The sequence below is a fragment of the Mycteria americana genome, chromosome 6 (genome assembly GCF_035582795.1).
Source record: "Mycteria americana isolate JAX WOST 10 ecotype Jacksonville Zoo and Gardens chromosome 6, USCA_MyAme_1.0, whole genome shotgun sequence".
Taxonomy (NCBI): Eukaryota; Metazoa; Chordata; class Aves; order Ciconiiformes; family Ciconiidae; genus Mycteria; species Mycteria americana.
In genome coordinates, this window is record NC_134370.1 from 47,293,188 (window position 1) to 47,316,034 (window position 22,847).

At 46.2% G+C, this 22,847-nt stretch overlaps 1 protein-coding gene across 1 annotated transcript in view; it reads left to right on the forward strand.

Moving 5' to 3' along the window:
• Positions 1-22,847, forward strand: part of CSNK1G1 (casein kinase 1 gamma 1) — a 65,706-nt gene that overhangs the window by 38,492 nt on the left and 4,367 nt on the right. The window contains exons 5-11 of the mRNA XM_075505531.1: positions 3,377-3,611; positions 5,290-5,375; positions 7,497-7,581; positions 9,817-9,965; positions 11,511-11,615; positions 15,469-15,576; positions 18,698-18,804. Coding sequence (XP_075361646.1) covers positions 3,377-3,611; positions 5,290-5,375; positions 7,497-7,581; positions 9,817-9,965; positions 11,511-11,615; positions 15,469-15,576; positions 18,698-18,804 — 875 coding nt within the window. The remainder of the gene's footprint in view (positions 1-3,376; positions 3,612-5,289; positions 5,376-7,496; positions 7,582-9,816; positions 9,966-11,510; positions 11,616-15,468; positions 15,577-18,697; positions 18,805-22,847) is intronic.

Consider the following 22,847-nt stretch of genomic DNA (forward strand, 5'->3'; position numbering starts at 1 on the left):
AGACAAAGCCTGTTGTGCCAGGCACTGTGCAAATACTTCTGCCTGCAATCTGGACCAAGTCATAGTAAAGTTTTTTACTCGTGACCATCAAAATCGTCTTGCATGAGAGACACCAAAAGAGCCTTTAAACAGGAGGAATTTTTAATCTGCTGATCTGATCTGTATTCAAGCAGGTGATGTGTGGAAGAAGGGCTCGAATTTATCAGGAGGGCCTAGAGTTAGGATTGCCAGAGAGATCAGATCTTTAAGAGATAGCTTTTTGGGGAAAGAGGGTTTGTTACGCTTGCTTCTGTGACAGGAGAAAGGAAAATAAAAGCATGGGTTTCTTTGGCATCTGATTAAATGTCACAAATATATTCTCATTTCTCAGTCGCAGCGCAGGGGTCCTGCTGTGTCCCAGGGGATGCTCTCTCTCCCAGGGGTTTCTCCAACATCTGAAATGGAGATTTGTGGCTCTGAAGATGGACTCGGCCAGCCATGGCCATGGAAATCCTGCTTTAATTCACAAGCAGAGTCTCCCATCCACCCCTAGTGTTCCTGTGCCCTATGATAAAATGCCATACATAGTCTGTTCTTATTACTGTGAAAGTAACAGAGCAGATGTTAACACTGCTTCACAGTCACTGTTTTTCCAGTGTAAAAGCAATTCCAAAAGTTAGTCCTAGCTCCTGGCAGTGGTTTCTCTGTCCGTTGAAGAATTAATGCACAGACATTCGAGCCTGTAGTTCAAACACAAAAGGAGTGGGCACCATGTCTCTGCATCCAGCACATGTCTGGAGTGGGAACCCCACTCCTCTTCTTCAGCTCTGCAATGGGTCTGAGTCAGGGCAAGGGCACGCTGCACCAGCGCTGCTAATTTCTTCTTGGGCAGCAAGCTGGAAGGGCAGTGCAGCACAGATAGTCACCGGCTCCCCGTCACTAGTAGCCACAAGCAGGGTGAGTGTCTTGTCAGGGTGAATAAAGCATGGAGGCTACTCCCAGAAACATCTTTCTGACTTGGAGAGCGTCTTTCAGCCGTCGTTGGCTGCCTGCAGCTCTCTGGCAGCACATCATGAAGCATCCAGGCAGGTGGAAGTAAAGAAAAAGGAATATGAAAGACCCAACAGCATCTGTGTGTGTGTGCTGGAAGCAAAAAAAGCAGGTAAATAAGTATCTTCAAGTGCTGCTGGAGTGTATCCGGTTCATCTGACGTCTCAGCTGTCCAGGTTGTTGTCCTGGCCAATGCGACTTGCTGTGAGATTTTAAGGAACAAAAAAAATACACTTTTTTCAGGTTGTATAATTGCTGTTTGCCATTTCAACAACTGAGCTTCTCTGATAGCAGAAACAAATCAAATGAGCCAGTCAGTCTCTGTTTGAAAGCTCGTTATATGTGGAGAGGCAAGAAACGCTTTGTTCCAGTTTTAAGGGTTGCATCTTAATTTGAATTGCCTCCCAACATACCTTTTTGTCTTCCAACCTGCTGCTGTGTCCTGTAGGTGATTCAAAGGGTGAAGAATGGCTGAAGTGCAGAGCATCTGCTCTGTTCTGCATCATCCTATAATTGATTAGAAATAATGGCTGTTATCCATGAAACCCATTTTCTCAGCACATTGAAATAAATCACTACTTAGAGGGGAGGGGAACAGCAACACGTGCTGTTACCTTCTTTGAAGAGCCTTTGAGCAAGTCCTATTTTTTAAGACTGATTCACCTGCAGTCAATTTTTTCCTGTCTCCAGCCCTCCCTGTGCAGCATTTTATATTTTATAATGAGCACTGCCCCCTCCTGCCTGTTGCTTCTTTCCAAGTGGTGGAAATGCAGCAAGTTTTCCTTAAAATTAAGGTATCTAATAAACCTCTGGGAGCAAGATGGAGTGATCACATGCACGTGGAGCTTTCAGCCAGGTATGGATCCAAGGTCTGTAAAGAAAAAGATCTGTGTTTGCCAGCTGAGGATGTGTCTGGATTCAGAGCAAGAAACCAAAGAGTAGTGAGGGTCTATCAGCCCAATGGCCCTCATCGTTGAGGCAAGCAGGTCAGTTGGAAGGACTGACGTGGGGTTGCTGCTGCCTGGGCAGCTGCTTAGCTGGGGGATCAGCGGGCTTGGTGATCCAGAGTGGCATACGCTCCAGCCTGCCCCGTGCAGAAGGTGCGGAGCTGTCCTGCCAGTATTGACCCAGTGCAGAACTGCTTGGGAACCAGTGACTCCCCACAGGGAGCTCCCTAGTTCCCTGTGGGGGTGACCAGCTGGTGGCTCTCACCTTAAATGTTCACCAAATCTGATAGCATCAGGCCGTGAGGTCCGCTGCAGCAGTGCGGCAGTGACCTCTGCGGACTGACACTCGTTAGTGCAAAATTTGGACTGTGCAAGTGCAATGGTTTTGTAGTGTTGCAAGCCTGCATGCAGACGGGTAGAAGGCCTTTCCAAAGAAGCATCTTGCTTAACAAAGCCACCATGTGTGCAGGGCAGCCGTGGATCAAGACAGCCATAATTGGGAATTCACATGTTTTCTTTTAAAACCTAAAAAAGAAATTAAATGGTAATAAATTAAATGAAATTGTGAATTATTTCCAATTGGAATCATCTATTAAGTTAGGAACCCAAAGGAGATCTGCTTGCTGACCTATTCAAACTTTATCTGCAATATATTTAGTTTCAAAAGCAATATTAATGATGAGCATCTGAATAAGGTGCATTGTTAGAGGAGAAATGGCCCTCCATCACCTTGGAAGTGGGGTTCCTGCCCTTTTACTTTCCCTTCTCAGTCATACTGCCAGAACAAAGTTAGTCAAAAGCTGAAAAATATTCCAGCTATTTTGAGTTGATAACTGATTAGATTAGTTATTATTTTTAGTCAGTGTTGAGGATCATAAGGCTTCTGCCTGCCCAAAAATCCCCCTCCATGAAGAATCTGGTGTGTCTAAGACAAAATATGGGTCAAGGGAGGAAGGTGGTAAGACAGAGCAACAAGGAAGGCTGTGGGCAAGGGAAGAGCTCCTGGTAACTGGTTTAGTATGTTTAAAATCAATTAAAAAAGGCTGCTGCAATTCCCTGTGGCATCCTTCCAAGAGCTATGACCTGTTGGTAACGTTTCAGAAACAGACATTGCAGTTTCTATTGGGATAAAGTCAGGGAGCACAGTACGGTAGCTGGAGAAAGGAGGGGATGACAAATTCCTCTTCCAACTCTGCATCAGAGGACGCAACCCAGCTCCAGTTGTAACTTCTGCCTTGGTTTGCTCCATCTGTTGTGGCATTTCTCGTAGAGCAGCCGAAATCTGAGATAGCACCGAGCAGAGGCTCAGCAATGGGCTAACAAAACCTTGCTGCCTCGTTAGCCGGGAGAGCACAGTAGCTGGTCTGCTTGCAAATAACATTTGCCTTGTCGTTTTGCAGATATCACGAATGGAGTACGTGCATTCGAAGAACCTCATCTACCGAGATGTCAAGCCAGAAAACTTCCTTATTGGCCGGCAAGGCAACAAGAAAGAGCACGTCATTCACATCATAGACTTTGGATTGGCGAAGGAGTACATTGACCCAGAAACCAAAAAACACATACCTTACAGGGAACACAAGAGTTTAACTGGAACAGCAAGATACATGTCCATCAACACTCATCTTGGCAAAGGTCTGTGTGGTTGGTGGGAGCTTGCAGTGCGGAGTCTTGTAGACCTCCAATGGTAGCTTGGCTTACAGTGCTCTCATGCCCTTCAAGCTATTTGTAAACCACTGGGTGCTGTGATGCTGTTTACAGTTGTGAGGCTGTTTTTTTCTTCCCCTTTTGAGAAATTGAGACAGCTGAAATGTTGGAAGCCTCATAATTATAGTTTTTATTAGGAACTAAATAGCTGGTACCAACCCTGCACTCATAAAAGGCCAGTAGGTGGGTAGTAATTGCTGCACTAAATGATGACCAAATAGATTTTTATAGCACAGCTCTGTACTGGTACCTTCCAGTTCCAGGTGTTAGAATTGGATGTTCCCTGACCTAATAATTGTTTGGGGAAAATTAACTTTTTTACTAATTTTAAACCTGGCTTTCATTTCCTCACCTTACTGCCTTCTTTCATACCAGAAGATTACATTTCTGTGGCTGAAAGGCAAAGAACCTTATTAAATGTTTATATTCGCTTAAACTCATAAGAGCAGTAAGATAATGGAATATTATTTGAGTAGCCTCCCAGCTATGAGATCAAGGCAGGTGGATGTGGAAAGAAGATCTGCTTTTGTCTTAAGTACACCACGTGCCTTCTTTAGGACCCTTTTCCCTGCAGGTTTTGCAGCTAATGCCACAGCTCATGCAGGGGAAGAGATGCTTCTGGGTGGGTGTGTTTGAGGAGGGGAAGGTTGGCTGCCAGCCGCATTGGGGGGCTGACTCTGCCCAGAGGTTTTTCATGGGGCTGATGCTTTGCTGGTGAGGCCAGCCCAGGTGGAGTCAGTCCCTTCACATTTCAGGACTGAACAAAATAAAGGAGTCTGATAGCAATTTTTTTGAAAGACGACTGCACTCAACCATCTTCCCAAGAAGTTCATCTGCATCGTTGCACTAAATTACCCAGGACATCCTCTTTTTTTTTTTCCTTTTTACAGCTGTATCAGGGTAACCTGCAGGAACTGTCATCTCGATTCCCTTCTGCTGAGTGTTCTCACCCCCAGCATCTTGTATCCTCGTTTGGGTTTTTTGATACGTTTTGGTAGATTATTTTAAGGATGCTTTTTCCTTTGGCTTGAGGCCCCCTTTTTTCCGCCCTCATTTATAATCATAACATCTGCATGGCAACAGCAGCAAGTGTTTCACAAGGAAAAGCAGTGCTAGAAGGAGCTGGTTTTGATCTGCTCTGATGTGATGAGCTGCAGAAACAATTGAGAAAGGGTTGGCACTGTACAACGTGGTAGTTTCCTGCAGCTGGTTGCAAGCGTCCCCTGCCTGTTCCTGTGTAGTTCAGAGGAAATAATGTAATCCAGCACCACATGGCAGTTGCACCATCGGCACTGGCAGTCCAGAGAACTCGGGAGCTGCTTTATTCCTCTGCGATTAATATCTCCACATCTTATCCATTCTACCTAAGGCTATGTAGTATGTCTTACAGCTCCTGTGTTACCTCATGCCTTCTAGTTGATCTTTTCTTTATGTATTTTATGGGTTTTTGTAACAGGTTCTAGGTATATTTGTACAAGGGCTGAGCTTCAGACAGCAAGTGAACTTCCCTGGGATAACTTTATCTCAGAAATACATGTGGCTACTAATCAGATCTCAGATCCATTTCCGCAGCTGCAGCAATAATTTGTCATCTTTTCTGTTCCAGAGCAAAGTCGTCGAGATGACTTGGAAGCCCTTGGCCATATGTTTATGTATTTCCTCCGAGGCAGTCTGCCCTGGCAAGGATTGAAGGTAGGTTTGAGTTTTAGGTTTTGCCCTTTGAAACTTTGTCTGGTCTGTGCCCAAATGAGAATCTGGTGGGGAAACATTTGCAAAATCCAGCCAGAAACGCTGTCCCGTTCTTTGTGTCCTTGAAGTCTAATGATGAAGGCGTTAGCTTTACCTACAGGAAAGATTTTAAGATAGAAATATGTTACCTGCCACTTCAAATTACCATTAGCTTAGCTGTATGGGTACAGCTCTGGAGAGAAGAATCAGCAGAGGCATATGAGCGGCTGGGACAGGGGTGGCAATGAGAAAACTGTTGAGCTGTTGGAGCAGCTTTGCTGTACCATGAAGCTGCCCCGAGCTGGAGTGAGACTGGGACACAGTGGTTGTTTATGAAATTCCAGTTACGGCACACAATCCCCCAGCTGCATCTGAAATGTGTTTATAATGGGAGCAGTTTGATGGTTTTAGATGTACAGATGGACTTCAGCTTGAAAAACTGGTTTCTGGCAGAAGTATTGAGCTTGGCTTCCCTCCAGAGACATTGGACACTCAGTGCTTAGAAGTTTATGAAATGTCATGTACAATGTGGAGGGCTGCAAGCAATTGGGTTACAGCAACTGCAGCTAACATCCGTCAGCTGAACTAACTAGTAGTAAGTTATTTGCTGGCTCTGAAGGTGTTGGTAGTTGCATCTTCGCTTCTCCATCACTTTCCTGATGATTAAGCTACTGTGTTCAGCTTTGGAATTGCAGTGAATGAAGGGATCAAATTTGATCAGGTCAGGAGAAGGTTTATTAATGAAGACAATAACTCCTGTTAGACCTGTTAGTACTGTTGGAAAAAGGACACAAGCTTTTGGACTCTCAAGCTGCTCAGCAGAGTGCTGCTATGATCAGTGGCAGTGGCTTACACGATAGACCTTTGTCACCATCTATCCAGAGTTAGTCTCAGCTTAGCCTTATCAGACATGTGCCAGAAACATTGGCAACTCATAAAAACAAAGAAAGGGTTTTTCAAGCATGAAGGTGATTCTGAAAGAAATCAGAATCTCTCCAACTTTAAGTTCACACCTCTGTAAATGTGTGCTATTCCATTACATATTTTGTTTCTGGCTTAGTTGTACTCATCTGCTTTAAATTAATCCTGTAAATTGTTCAAAAATAATTCCAGGTTTAGACAAGACTCTACAAAATTTCCTCAGTTCATTGCTGAACTTGATAAGAATTAGTTGACTGCTTCTTGAAGTCCTATATTTTTTCAGCTCCAGAACAAACACGGACGGTTGAGCTTCTTCTAGAATATGGTATCTTCACTCTACTAGGTTTCCTCAGCTTACACTTTTGGTCTATTGTCAGAGCTAAAGTCTTGAGAGAACATCTTACGGTGCTAATTATGCTGCTGGCAGATCTCATTGGCATATTTTGAAATGGAGGCAATAAAACCTGATCTTAGGGTGCCGACTGGAGCAGAGTTCTCTGCTTCAGGAGGGATTTAGGTGGGAAATCTAACTGAAAATTGTTTCATTTTCTTGATGACCAACTGTTTAATCAGTGCTGTCTAAGTGATAAACACTTTGGGGGTGAAAGGAGAGGTAGCATGGGATTTGGGAGAGGTGTGAACGGATGTAAACTAGTTATCTGTGTGGTGGCATTCTATTATACAAACTAGTAAAAACCCGACATGCCCAAATTGCAGTTGCAATTTATCTACTTTTACAGTTGTTTATGAAGGTCTTGAGGTTGCCAATGGCTCTAAAGCCTAGGACTGATGTGCAATCACAGTATATGCAGCTTTATTTTCTTGTCCCATGAAAGCTTCCCTGTACAGTGCTCAGGACTGGGCTGGTAAGAAATTAGCCCCGTAAGATACTAACAAGTGTCCTTCCTTACAAGTACTGAAGATGTTTTGAGTGTGTCCTTGGATATTCTTTGCTGATAGCACACAAAATGTATAGCGAGAATTACAACAGGGTAAGATAGTATTCCTACTAGTGTAGTCTAGGATGCAATTCAGTTACAAGTAACATCTTCTGATACCACCCAGAATCAGTATTAAGTACCTTGTTTTTCTTCCCATACAGCATGTCATTTATCACATGGTTGAACTCTTTCTCCACAACTGTTTTGTCTTTGTGTGCTACAGGCTGACACCTTGAAAGAGAGGTATCAGAAGATTGGGGACACAAAGAGAAACACTCCGGTTGAAGTTCTCTGTGAGAACTTTCCAGGTAAAGCCCTGATGGGACCATTTGAGTGCAGCTGGAGGTGGACATACCTTGTTAAAAATGATGGTTCTGAGCTCCTCTGGCAGAAAGTATTTGGATGATGTGTATCCATTATGCTGTTTCTCAAGCTGGCAGACAACTGGAGCTGCTGCTATAAATTAGCAGGGCCTGAGGGCTTGTGGCTGTGGCTTAAAATGAGCATAACTCTTCTCATCAAGGAGGCTGGACAATGTTCAAGTGCCATGTGTTCCTGCTTTGCTTCTTGGCTTCCCTCCAAAAGAGGGCCTTGTAGTTTCCATCTCTCAAGTGACCATGTTGGATCTACTGAGTTAATTCTTTTCCAAATGGAAGGTTTTACAGGTGTTAAAATTGTAGTTGGCCAGCTTAGAAGATGGGATGATGTGTCTGTCCTTGAATTCCACCATCTGACAGCAGTTTTAAGGAGACTATTACTAAAGATGTGCTTCTAGCCAAGCCCAACACCTTTTCTCCAGTTAAACAAAAGTCAACCTTGGAGCTAGGAAAGCTCTAACAAAGTTAAAGCCCTCCCCAGGTATGCTGTGGCCTTCACAGAGTGGGGTTTTTTGGTGTTTTTTGAAATCCTGACACCAGGGAGAGCACCCAGGTCCCCACGATCAGCCCCATTCTTGTAGGAGCCATTGTTGTCATATGGCTCTTTCCCAGTGTGAGGAGCAGCAAGCCTGGAAGGGGATTGTTGTTCCCTCAAGTCATGCTAATTCCCCAGACATATTTGCATCCAAAATCCACCCAGTTCCAAGCAGAACAGCTTCAGGTTGGCTGTTCTGCTTGGAACTGGGTGGATTTTGGATGCAAATAGTCCAATACTCGTTCCTCAGAGCTGGGTCACACCTGCAGGTCTGGGCTGAAGTGAGATGAGAGAACTTATTTCTATTCCTTACTCATCTGAAACCTGTTGGTCCTCCACCTTTCAGCAATACTTGCAGGAAGAGGAGATTACCTTTCTTCTCCTCCTTTTTTTCCTCTTTTACCTCCGTGTGACATGCAAGCTGCAAGCCACAGGCAGAGTTAAGTATCAATAAGCAATGCTGTTCTTATTTTTGTTAGCTAAAGGCAAAAACCATGCTGGTGTATCAGTCGTACTGCAGTGCCCAGTCTCACACCTTGTACTGAGCTCTGCTCAAATGTCCTACCTTGGTTTAGGCGTGAGCCAAGACAGAGCTGGGAAGGGGCAGGACATGAGTTACCAGGGCTCAGTTCTCTGTGCATGCAGAGTACGACCCAGATGCAGGAAAGCAATTAATTAGCTTAACACCAAACACTGTTCTGTGTGCACTAGGTAAATTAACGCTGGAGCCTCCCCTTTGAAGTCTTGTTTTGAATATTCAAGGCTATGACTGATGTAATAACGTTGGGCAGCACAGTGCTTTGGGCAGCACAGTGCTCTGGGCAGCCAGACCCTAGTTGTTGCTGGAGCTCAGGGGTGCCATGGGGTGCCCACCAACATCTCCTGCTTTCCTTCCCCAGATGAAATTGCTATTGCTATTTTAAACATCTGTTTTGGCTCAGTGTTCAGTTGGCAGGTTCAGTGAGTTGGCATTTATTGTACAGTGTGTTTTAGTGTTTGTTTTTTATACAAATGTATAGAATCAAACTAGCTGTGGAACTCAGATTTGAGGTAGAGCAGCAGCTCTCTGGAGCAGAGGTGGGACTTCCATCTTTGCTTGAGAAGTGTTTGAATTGATTTGCATTGTGGACTATTACTAAAACCCACTACTTTTATAGGAAAAGCCAGAGGTAGCACCGGTAGCCCACACAATTCTCTCACAGCATGATGCTCAATGCTAAAACACAGACCTTGGTTTATAACAACTCATTCAGAAGATTCAGAATAAAAGCAGACTATTATTAGACTTTGGGCAGGGCAGGAAGGCTCTGGAAAGCTGAGTGAGATTCATGTAGCAATAAAAGACTGTTGAGTAGGTCACTGAGGGTGAAGATTTGTTGGATATCCTCAGCTTCTGTCAATCCGCATGGCTCAGCTGAACTTAGCAGAGCCTGGACAACTCATGTCACTGGTGATCAGGCCCTCAGCCCAACTTTAAGCACCAACTTTGAGCCTAGTGCCATGGGAAAGCCTAGTTGGAGTTAATTGAAAAGCATATTTCCAGTGTGTGCATCAGCTCTGAGAGGCTGTGAGTGATGGAGCTCATGTGTGAGCAGAACTGACGCTGCTGCTTTTTCCCCCTTTTCCAACAGAGGAGATGGCCACGTACCTCCGTTATGTTCGGCGATTAGACTTCTTTGAGAGACCAGACTACGATTATTTACGAACCATCTTCACAGAGCTATTTGAAAAGAAAGGCTACACCTTTGACTATGCCTATGACTGGGTCGGCAGGCCAATTGTAAGTTGTCCCTGCAAAATGCAGTGCCTTGCCTTCCATGTGCTGCTTCCCCACCACCTGGATCTTTGTTCCTGATAACCCCAATTAATGCCAGTGAGCTTAGGATCAAATCTTTCATGTCTGTTCTCTAGATAACCTGGGCTCAATATAGTGAGATCTCCTGACGTTGTGTTCAGGGGGTTCTTGAAGTTTCCCTTAGGGGCAGAAGGCCCCTTCCCACCCCTTTGGGCTTGCCCTGGTGGAGCATTCAAATGTGATTTTCCCACTTGTGGCAATGAACGTGACTAGACTTAATTTCGTCTAGTCTAGCACAGGATTTGAGATCAATATCTAAAGACATCCATCTTAAAGCAGGAGAGCATACTTGCTATCTCAGCATTGAATGGTGGAAGACCTCTATAGTGGTCGAGTTCTGATCGAGACGTATGGGAGATCTAGGCAGGGCTCTGATGGATGCCCAGTGAATAGTAACAGCAAACCAGTTCTGAGCTCAAAAGATCTTGGGGCTTACCCTACTCTGGAGGCTGAACCAGCTCTTTATAGGATATGGCAAGGAAATGTGGGAGTAACCAAGCTCCATTTGGCAGTTCCATGACACCAGATGGACCATAATAGTGATCTCATTGCGTCGCTTCTATTGTCAAAAGCCATTTATACTCACGAAGACCTTGGCCAAAAGATGTGTCATGGGGAAATCTGATAGAAGAGTCTAAAGCTCTTCCGCTGGCTGCCTGTCGCTTGTGTTTTGTGTCATTCTGCTGATAGCCTTCTTGCTAATGGCCAGTCGCCATACACCAGCAATGGCAAAGGCATCTGTAAATTAATTGTCACTGGTGCCAGATCAAATGCCTTCAGTGCTAAACTTGGTACCATTGCTGGTGATTTACCATCCCAACTATATTTAGCACTACCAATGTTTACTGTGCCCAAAACAGTTCATCTTCATAAGAAATCATTGCCTTTGTGAATCGTGATTTCTCTCCTCATTTTTGTTTAATTACAAAGGCAATTGATAAAAAGTCCCTTCTAAGACAAGCATGCTATTGCTGACAACTGCAGTGGTTGCTATGGAGATTTTGATGTTGTGAGCAGGGATTATGACTTTGGTGAGAATCGAGCAGATGAAGCTTTAATTTTTTTAACATGTCCTTTTTCTATTCAAGTGTGGTTTTTAAAAGTGGCAAGACAATGAGATGAGGAAAACAAGTCTGTATATTTTCAGTTGTAATAATCCTATGCAAGACACATTAGGTGTGATCTGACAACGATACAGATACCTAACTATATATTTTTAATTCATTTTTATACAAGATGCTTGTCAGTGGTGTCCAGCATCAAATCACATGTCCATCAAATCACAGGGATTTTACAGCCCTGGCTGTAATTTTCCTTGGTTATTGTCAGTACCTTTGGGTAGTGTTTTGATGTTTTCCTGCTTCTACCCGATGGGAGCCAGCCTGACAAGTTAGGTTTGTGCATGCATGTGTTGAGAGAGAGAGGCATCTTCAGCATTGGCTTCATCCTAATGAACGCCTTGTTTTCCAGCCTACTCCAGTGGGATCCGTTCACGTAGATTCTGGGACGTCCGCAGTAACAAGAGACAGCCACGTCCATAGGGATCGACCATCGCAGCAGGCCCTTCGCAATCAGGTGCGTTGCTCACAACTGCTTCAGCAGTGCCATGTGGTTCATCACCTTTCTGAATTCCCCTTGGACTGGGGAAGCAGAAACCATATGCCATTAGAGGTGGCTGGGGCTGATTCTTGCCTTGGTCATGGCAAGCACTATTCCTGCTTAACTTAGAGGTTGTGATTTGAGTAGAATTTTGTCAAAGCAAAGGTTGCTGAAATACTGTATCGACCAGTGGAATTCCTCGGGATCGTGAACCAAGTGGAGTACAATTTGGAATGGGTCATTTTTCTGTAGTTTGTGGGTAAGCTGTTTAACTCAACTGTCCAGCATGGTCAGACTATCTGACCTACCTGGCCAACCATATTCTTTTGGGTGCTTTTACTCATAGCACATGGACCGTGGGGTAGACCAACTGCTGTGGCAATGGCAGTCTGCCCCCAGGTGCCCTCTTCCCATGGACCGTGCAGCTGCAATAAGGATGTACGTGTCCTGTGTATGTGCAATATATCCTTCACAGGGTGTCCAGTTCACGGCGTGAGTGTTGCAGAGCATAAAGGACTGCCAGGGTAGGGTCCCTTGGGGAGGCTGGGCATCATGGTCCAGATGAACTGGACCCATTTTTTCCTTTCTAGCTGTAATACTTTGTTGGTGTTGAGAGTTTGGATTTTCTATATTAACAGAACTGATCAGAAGTTCAGTAGATCTCCAACTGCTGGCTCCTAGCTAGAGCTGTTGGTGCTCTTACTTCCCAGTGAGTGGTTCTGGGCTCGCTCTGCTCCTCTAACCGCTGTGTGCCATTCTAGCTTCTTGTCTGCCGTCTCTGCTCCCACTCAGCTTGTGCAAGCTGGGGTTCGTGGGTGCAGAATCAAGTGTGAGATGTAATAACCTGTCTGAGCTCAGCTTTCCTTGTTACATGCAGCTGGGCTCTGAATGGTAGAGCCACTAATGTAGACTAGAATACATCTAAAGCCATCAGCTACAATCAAGATGAATACCCCTTATTAGAAGTGTTGCTTGTAGGAAGCTGGATTGTTTGAAGCACGTGTGCAGTACTGTATTTATGCATGCTGATTAGTGTGGACTGGTTTGTGAGTACTAGTAAAATAATCTGCTTTAATATATTGCCTGATTAATGCATTAACCCCTCTTTTTTGGGTGGCAGTCTCTAGTTGTCCACTTTGACAACAGACCTTCAGGCTGTGTACGTATGAGGCATCTTGTTCCTTTAACAGAAAATGACGCCTGGCTTCATTTTCAAGCATGTTAGTTCACAAATTACAGTACGGAGTCCAAAAAAATCTGCCCTATTCCTAAAATATTTTGCAGGCAGCCTTCAGTCCTTGTTCTTCTGAGCCTATCAAATAGTCTTAATGCTGTATTGCATGGCACCTTTTGTCATTTTTTTTAATCTAACCATTACTTAGGATGCTGAATTATTTAATATTCCCAATAGGTAGGGAAAATCAGTTTCTTCTCGCCAAAACATAAACAACTCTCTTCCAAGGGATGTTCCTTTTAAGTGTTGAGCAAACGATTTCTCTAAAGGAAAAAGTAGAAAAAATAAATATCTAGAGCAGTGAATTGGAGGCATGGATCAAGTGACTGCCTTGATCTCCAGATTTAACTGCCTTATTTTTGTTCCCAGGTATTATAACTGCATTTGGTTTCCTAGTAAAGACACTGATGAGAGAGTGATCTCCTTTTTGTAGCCTTTTCCTCTAGGAAGTGCAGATACTTACTATCTATCAAAGATGGGTGAGCCCTGCCCCCTCTGTCTTTAGATGCCAGTCTTGTCTTGCAGTTTGTTAGCTGGTAGGAAGGTGATGAGTGTTAATGGGAACTGGATGCTCTCAAATTTCATGGGCATTGCTTCCTCAGTGTCACTGCTTGGGTTGCATTTTGAGCAGCTCAGCTCAAACCTACCTCTGAACCAGTTTATCACATACTTGGCTGTAGAGCTAAAAGAGAAAAATCTGGCTCTTGTGGCTTCTAGAGCCTTTCCTAGAAGCTGCTTCCAGGCTCCTAGGCAGAAGGGTGCTTCTCCTAACGTTGATGTAGCATAGTACTACTTCATTGCTGGGGCTCGCCAAGCGACCTGATGGCATAGTGCTTTGGAAGAAGCAGCACTCAAAGTCTGTCTTCTACTAGCTTTTAAAACCTGCGTTTAAATTCTCCAGTTCATAATCTTGTGACTTGCAGCCATTAAAAAATATTCCAAGGGAAGTGCTTCTCCTTTGAATGTCACCAAGTACAAAAAGTGTAAGCAGCGCTCAGGCTGATGGGAAGAACATGTAATAAGAAGGTTTAATAGGACAAGCCCGGACAAGACCACCTCTAGGGAAATACTACCTATGAACTGGATTTGGTGAGTGCTTGGAAGGAGGAACAGCACTGTGGGTCGCTCCAGGAGGAAGTCAGATGTCACGTGCAAAGGGAACAATAGTGAATGTTTCATAAAATGCCAGGAGACTTCTTTTTTTGTTCTGCTTCCCTTTGCATGTGCTCCTGTTCTAGTTGAGTGACCGTTTACTAGTTAATGTTGACGTTTATTCAAAGGTTTCTGGAGTCTTTCTCCTGTGTGGAGCTGCTTGCAGTCTTTTTTTCCTTTCTTTTTTTCTTTTCTGTTTTTTTACGGTGGCACTGAGCCCTGTGGCTTCTCTCTTGCTCAGACCAGGGCTTGGGCTCATCATCCGTGGCTGCAGGGAGTAACACAAAGTAGTGCTGGGGAAACGCAGGGCCTGCGCACCTCTCTCTGGTTAGCTCCTTCAGCTTCACTGCTGATAACCTGGTGTTTATTCGCTTGAGCCTCTTGTTTCCTGGCCAGGTCCATGGTGTCTCTGTTCAGCATCCCTCGTGCCAGGTGCCTGTGAGCTGGGGGGACTCTGCTGCTCTGCCCTCTCTTCTTTCAAATTTGTGCTTCAGCTTTGAAACATTTGCTTCAATTTTGTATATGGTGTCCAGGGAGACACCTTTTAAATGTGTCCCGTCGGTCACTTCAGGCTTGACTATGTCCTCTGCGGTTGGCCTGAGGCCAACTCAGATCTACTTATTTGTCCTACGCTTCTTAGGAATTGTTCCTCCAGCTGGTCAGTTGGGTTTAGGTGCACTGAGATCCTCCTGGGTCTTAGATGAATGCTGGAGGTGTTGTCATCAAAGCTGGGTGACTTGTAAGAAGCTTCACATGCAAGTGCAAAGTGGTTCTTCTAATAAAACAAATAAATTCTAATAATTTAGTTGCCTAGAGTTTGCATCTTTTGGGGATGAAGAAGAAACTGTTAGCAAAAGTTTCTTATCTGCTTTTCTGCAGAAAACCAAAAAACCACCAACCCTCTCTCCAGTCAAGCAGGTGTGGTGGGTGTTTCCTTCTACACTGTACAGGTGAATCAGCGTGTGGAACTGGCTTTTGGTGAAATAAAATGTGGCTTTGTTTTATGTTGCAAATTTGAGTTCAAAAAATATGTATTTTAGGAAGGTAAAGCTTGTGTATCCAATCTTGCTGCCATGCCAAGTGCTCTGGTGTGTGTGACCTAACAGACATAGTTAAACATACTGTCAGTGTGTTTATTTCTATGCTGAAACCCATGGAAATGAAGCCATGTAAAGAAATAACTTCCTGAATAGATCTGAGCTTTCTCTTTGTTTAGCAGCTAGAAGAGAAGAAATCCACTCCTGCAGTGGATTACTGCAGACACCGCTGAAGTAACGTTATGAGGTGCACTTGGTAAAGAGAAATTTTAGCCCAGCTAAGAGTTTAAATGCCTTGCTTTTTGCGAAGAAACTAACTCACTAACAAACACCCCTTTATTTCTTCTCCTCATTTCACCTTTTGCCCTCTCTTCTGTTTCTCTTGTGCTTCTGAACATGTGAGCAGGCGTCGTCGGATCGCCGAGGGGAGTGGGAGATCCAGCCAAGCCGGCAGACGAATACCTCGTACTTGACATCTCATTTGGCTGCAGATCGGCATGGAGGATCAGTACAGGTACCTCTTCCTCCTGATATGTATGGCCTTGATGCGAGAATTTGTGTTAAATCCCCTGAATTCTCCTCAAATGGCAGTAACATTGTGGTCAGGAAAGCGATTTCACAGGCCAGTTTGGTCCTGTTTTGTACGTAATGCTCAAGCCATGGTTTTGTGGGACCCAAGTTGTGATGGCCAACATTGTTGCTGTTACTGTTTCAATGAAGCTTTTCCTCTGAGAGCTATTTTGAACTCAGATTTGTCAAACTGAACACAGAAAGGAGTGTATATTAGCAGGTTTGGTCTATAAAGCACCCCTTTATCCCCATCTTGGGGATGCTCTTAGGTAGCAAGAAGCAGCTGAAATAGGGTTTGTTGCATATAAACCCCACAAATGTTAGGAAAATAGTTGAGCTGTTCCAGTTCAGGCTTGATAGGCGAGGTTCTGGTTGAACTCCTGCTGCCTAATGGAAATCTAGGGGTGTCAGACTGGAGAAATGCACAGGGAATGGCTGGTGCGAGGAGGCTGTACAGCCACTTCTCCCTCCGGATGGAGGGGAGACAGGCTGTGGTGACCACAGGGTGTGGTGACCCTGTTCTCTTGCTCCCCAGCACATTTGCATTTTAGTTTTGGATCCAGTGGCAGACCAGCACCAGCACAAGTGTAAGTGCATGGTGGCTCCAAGTTGGATTTTTGGGTGATTGCACTGTGGAAGGTGGATGAGCAGGGGATGCACGACAGTGCCAGACAGCATTAAAGGTGGCACTACAGCTAAGTTTTTTAATTCCTGAAAAGACCACTTCTGTTTATGAAACCATACCTGCCTCTGGTTGTCACTCAGGCTCACTAAGGGAGTTTCTTGCACTACTGCCAAAGATGGCTGGACATGCTAGAGAGAAGATGCAGGAGTCATTCAAGCAAACAAGAACTGTGTAATATTGCTGGCGAGGTGAACTGTTTGGCGGAGGCTTGCCTGTGAGAGCTGGCTCTACCACCAGACACAACACTTTGAAAATTGGCTCTGGTGAAATGGGAATTAGTGCCTGGAGTGGGACAGAGCTGAACTGAGGAGATGGGAAGTGCAGGGTGCCCCTAAGTGAAATGCAGATTAGGTTGACATTTTTACTTATTCCTGATACTTGGTTGGATTCAATAATTTTTTGGCTTGATTAGCCACGTTCCTTTTTTAATTTAAAGATATTTTTCTGAGTAGCAGAGAAATTGGAAGATAAGGAGGAACTAATGTATGTATAGCTTTGATCTCAGATGTGAACAGACTGGAAAAGTGTTCAAGGTCAGGTTGGATGGGGCTTTGAGCACCCTGATCTAGTGAAAGGTGTCCCTGCCCATGGCAGGGGTGTTGGACTAGATGATCTGTAAAGGTCCTTTCTGACCCAAACCATTCTGTGATTCTACGAATTCAGCGCTCAGTAAGTAGAGTAGGTGTTTTTATTCTTTTTTTTTTTATGTAAGGGGAATAGTTTCCTTGTGCAAAGGCAGCATGAGCTGTGCCTGCCCATGAACAGTGCTCTGCCAGAGTAGCTACAGCAATAAGGCAGTGCTAGTCTGAATTTGACTGGGAGGGTTGCCTACCTGAGCAGTTTACAAGCCTGTATGTGTCACCATAAGCATTCAAATTCTGCTTATCTGCAGCCAAGAACAGGAAATCTTCTGCTGTGCATGGCTGCTGGGCTGCAGATGCTTAAATTGTTTCTCAACAGATGCCCCAGCTCATGCTGAACCTTTGGGAGGTCAGTAGCTTCAAGCGGCCATTTCCTTTAAGGCAATGGTTAAATTTGCCACATCAAAATGAAGTGGTGGCACGTAAAAAAAGAAGAGGAAAATCAAAGCCTTTTGTAAAATGAAATTTAGCAAGTAGCTGGAGAAAGTGTGGGAAGATCACTGGGAATAGCACAATTAAGTGATAGCGTTTTGCAAAGTTGTGTGGGAAGTGTGGGGGTCTGGAGAACCTGGGTGGGCCTACAGTGTGATGAGTCTGGGAAGGGGGGTGTGAAGAGAACCCACCAAGGGGTTGTCACTTGAGGAGAGCTCTGAAAACCACATGAGCTGAGTCCTGACCTGTCTTGGCAGTGACTTACCACAGGACTTGATCTGCAGAAACAGCCATTGCTGGTAGAACTTAAGTATTCAAAATGAACATGGACAGATGCACTTAATAGTGAGGTGACATCTGCTTCAATGGCTTCCTTCCCTTCACCTCGGGTGGTTAGGTCATCCAGAGCCACCAGCAATACTAGGTAGCACCTTGACCCCTCCCATGGGAGATGCCTTTTACCTTGTAGAAAGGTGAAGAGGTGGAGCAGGAGGGGAACCACGCATCGTTACAGCTCTGGACCCAGGAGCAGCTCCAGGTGTTCACAGCAACACGCAGAAGCCTGTCCTAACTTCCAGATGGAGTGCGGAAGGGCTGGCCAAACTTCAGTCCCATACAGGCTTCTTTGGCAGTTGTTGTGGCAATAGAGCAATGATAAATTATCCAGAAAATTATGTGCTCTCCTGGCAGATGCAGGGCTGCTGGCAGCTGGGGATCTGAATGGTCATCCCTATAATGGAAATACTGAAGTAAGCCATGTCAGCTGTGAAGCAAAAAGAGATGAGAGACTGTATCAATAGCTTTTGGGTGAGGACGTAATTCCAGAAACTGGCTGTGTAAGGAGTGAGACTCTGGTGGCTCGCATGACCTTCCACGGTACTGGCAGGCAACAGGACTGAGTTGCTCACCTGTAAAGGTGTCAGGAGAAAACAGTCAACATAATACAGTTTGTGTGTGTATATAGGGCTGTCAATTAGGTTTCACACTAATGGCTACACCTCCCAAAGTGGTGTAGCCTCCCAAAGACACAAGACCTGTGCTGGCCACAAGAGTGTGAATTAGTGAACACAAACCCAGTCCCCTGCCTGCTGTTCTGCTTGGGATGAAACAGCTGGTCTCTCCAAACCAGGCACATGATTCAAAGGCATCCAAGGAATCTGACAGCCTGCTAAGAGGGTGCAAAGAGACAGGAGCAAACAAAAGTTATTCCGCAGATTTCCCATTCCCACAGCATCCCTTGTCCAGGCAGGTGGAGACACGTCACATGCAAGGGGGCTTCGTTAATGGGGTTTTCATTTGTGTTTCAGGTGGTTAGCTCAACCAACGGGGAGCTGAATGTGGACGACCCAACAGGGGCACACTCCAACGCACCAATAACAGCGCAGGCGGAGGTGGAGGTGGTGGAGGAAGCTAAGTACGTTTGCTTTACAAACAGGCTTTCCACTGGTGTGGTCATTAATCCTCCTCCTGGGAAACGAGTGGGGATGTTTACCCATGGTGAAGTACTTGATGCTCATGTCCCATGCCCTTTTCCTTGCATATTGCTGCTTTTGTGCATGGTGCCTTCAGTGCTGCTGCTGCTGCTGCTGCTGCTGCTTTTTTACACTTGTCATGGCTGGAGAACGTAACTCTTACTCAGAGCATGTATTGCAAGATAGACAGTAGCACAAATACCAAAATAATGTGAATTGATTTCAGGAATCCCAGTGAGCGTCCCCTGTTCCAAAAGGAGAACATGCTGTACTCTTGTGCTGAGAGTGTAGGAGTAGCATGAGCACAGCTCAGTGAAGAGATTGTAGGTCTGAAAGTTAACACTTTATTTCTGGCTGCAAGAAGTGGATGCCAGGTATCCAGAACAGTCCTAAAGTAACTCTTGCAGGGACAGGTAGTTCTCTCTGTGAATTCTCTTGGTCCAGCCCAACAGAAGCTGAGAAAAACCAGGAGCAGCCCTCCTGCTTGTGGGGAAGAGCGTGCTCCCTCTGAGCTGACCTCTCCTCTGTAGCTTGTGGTCAAGTGAGAACTGATGTACAAAGTTGCTGCTTTGACCATTTTGGCCTCCTTTGCACACGTGCTGCATCTGGCACCATCATGTCACCTTTTGCATGATCCTCAACATGGGACCTTCTTGCTGCCTCTGAACTAGACCAGGACCCTAGCAGGTCACGGTGTAATCCTGATACTCCCTGTGTGAGGGGTAAATAGGCCCCAGGGCTGCCTTTGAACTGGTCAGTGCTGTGACGTTGCCCAACTGCCTGGTTGTAATTTGAGTGGATGACACTGGTGTCACTTGTCCCATGTTGTTTGTCTCAGCCTTTGTGGGAACTTCTGTTAGGAATGGCTTGTGGGAGGGTGAAGAGGAAAACTGGCAGGTGTGAGAAAGGGTGTGTTGATGGAAAAGGTCCCTAGGTATGCGTCAGTCTGAAGCCAGTGCTGGTTGTCCTGAAGGTCTTCTGCTGTCTATTCCTCTGTGCTTCGCGAAGCACTTGTGTGTGATCTTGCTTTCTGGTAGCTGACCTGGGTGTGATCCTGGTAGCAACGTGCCCAAGCAACAGATACCCTTTCTCCTCCCAGCCAAAGGAGGGAGCCTTGGTTTTGGTGCAGGCTCCTCAAAGTACGGTGGGGTGGGGAAATCTTGAGGTGCAACTTGTGGATTGGGCAATATTCCTCTTAGATATGGGTAGTGTGACCTGCAGAGACCACCAGTTTGGCGTCACAGGCTCTGTCTTAGTCAGACTGAAGTGGGTGTCTCCCCCGGGCATAGGGCTTGGGGTTGCCCCTAGAAAGGATGGGGCAAATTGCCACCCTTAACAGTTCTTGATACAACAACCCAATGCAAGGAAGAGCCAGCTTTTAAGATGGGACCGCCTTTAGCCTGTTTCTGCAGCGCCTTGTTCAGTGAGGACAGGGTCCAGACCCCACACCCGTAGAGGGGAGATGTCAAGACAGGTGAAAAGGAGCGTGTAAGGGCTGTGCTGCCCAAGCCGTGTCTCACGATGTGTGGAACTGTTCTGTCTCCCTCCAGCCCTTGTTTGTGTGGTCCCAAATTGGTTTTGGAGGTTCTGGGAAGCAGAGCATGGGCTGCTTTGCACTGACAGGTTTGGGGTATCTTGTAATTCCCAAGTGTAGTCCGCTTCGTTCCTCTTGCCACAGGGAGGGCTGGCTTCATCTTCCCTTGCATCTGTGATCATAAATCCCCTCAGATATATGCGGAGGGCAAAGGACTTTTGGATTCTGCTCTGCAGTAAAGCAGGCCAAAAAGAGCTAGAAGGAGCTGGAGCTGGGCGTCTGTGTTTCAAGACGAGATGCAATAGCAGAAACGTCTTCCTCTGGCACTCCGGCAGGCAGAGGAGTTGTGCAAATGCTTCTGCTTTGGGGTACGCTGGAGATAAGCTCCTGATCCTGGCCATGGGTTTCACTGAAGGGCAGGTCCCAGGCGCAGATCCATGATCTGGCCCTTCTGTCACTGGAGCTGCAGGGGACAAGAGCAGATTCCTCTCCTGGTGTCCCTGAGCCCCTTTCTGATCCCAGCCTCAGATAAGAACCTCATGGGCCTGGTGCCTTCATGGAAAACAGGGGGTGTTTGGCAGAGGCCTCAAGACCCTGGAAAATGTGGCAGTTCTCAGCAGCGCCATGGCAAGGGCAGAGGTGGTATGAGGGCTGGGGGTGGGCCGCGGGCAGGTATGGTGTGTGTCTGCCAGTCTGCACTGCATGTTTGCATGGCTGCAGTGACATGCTTTCATCCCACCTCTGTAAACTAATTGCTCTTTCTTCCTTTCTGTGTTTTTTCTCTACACTCTCTGTAGCTGCCTGAAAATGCTCAACTTGTGGTGAGTCCCTCTCTCCAGTCCACATGCAAGGGGGAGCGGACCAGACTAGACTGGGGTTGGCAAAATCAAACCGACCAAACCCTAAAATGGCACAAAGTCAAAGCCAACCCAGAGCTGTTTTGATTTTAGGACTGTGCTGAGGACCACATGCAATATTGGGGAGGGTGTGGGCTATGCCCAAGCGGCCGCATTAGGCCGAGCAATTTGGCTGATCTCTGAACTGATGGATGCAAAAGATGGATTTTAATCCTTTTCTATTTGGCTTACCATCTCCCCCAAACGGTTACGTCCGTGAGCAGATGATGTCTAATGGAGTTGGGCAGAGTCGGGACCAGGCTTACCAAGCATCTTGCAGGAATTCCTCATGCAGATGGTTACAAAGGGAAAACCCTGCACTGGGTATCGAGGGGAGGGGGCCAGTCGCTTCCATGGAGACTTTCCTCTGAAGAAGCATGGGCCAGGGCCTGTATCATTAGAGAGGATGGAAAGATGTGGCCATGGAGTCCTCGTTAGTGACAGAGCCCCAGCTAGGTCCCCTGCTTGGAGAGGGTGGGTGGGAGATGGCTCCTTTCCAAAAACCCTGCAGCTGCCAGCTGAGGGTGCAGGTGAACTGGCTTCTCCAGGAAAGAAGGGGCGGAGGTGTTGGGATTAGCATTGGTCCAAGCCCAGCTCAGGCATATGTATGGTTTTATCAGGGTTTTGAAGTCGCAGCTGTAGTGTCCCGGTCTCAAGGTGTCCATGGAGGTGTTCCCTCCCTCCCTTGCCCCTTGGGGAATCCACATACCCAGTAAGCGGATGACCAAGCAGAGACTCAGATGAGGAGTTTGTAGGTCCCAGGGAGAGCTGATGGGTGGGAATCACTATGGAGCGAGGTGACAAAGCCCATGTGTGGTGAGGAATGTCCTTGTTGGATGGGAGACTGACCGCCTCTGCCCTGCTCTCCATAGGCATTGCCTCCAATACCTCTGGCATCTCTGGCTTCTCTGTATGTCGTAGTCTGGGGCTGTTCTCTTGGGCATTGTCTGCATGCAGAGAGATCATGTTCTGTAATTGTCAGCCTGCCTTATTCTTTTATTTTGGTGTTTTGCCTCTGCCTGTCTGACCTGCCAGGACTTCCTTTCCTGAACCCTTCCCTGGACCTCTGAGTAACAGCCTAAAAAGACAGTCACAAGGAAAAATAGCCAGAAGTCAGTCAGCTCCCTTTGTTCAGTGCCCAAGGAAACGAGTGCTGCTCAGCCCTCTTCTTCCCTTACCCACTGCATGCGAAATCATAACTTGTGCATTTTCCATCCTCTCTCCCCATAACGTCCCCCCCTTACTCACCATTGCCCAAGTCATGAAGGAAGGGGCTGCTGTGAGAGAGAAGTACTGCGACAGGTTAAAGCAGGAGAGGGTGGCAGATGGCCTGGGACAATAAAATGCAAGACCAGTCCTGGGGTGGTGGGGTGAGAGTACCAGCCACGTGCAGGAGCCTGGGTGGGGTGGTGGTTCAGACTGCGCGCTGCAAATGCCAGGCTAGGTGGGTAGTGATGGAGTCGTCACAGGTCGCTCTAAGCCTGTGTTCCCGCAAGGACAAGTGTTTTGCATTTTCTGTCGGCTGACCTCCAGACTGCGCCTGTTTAGGAACCTA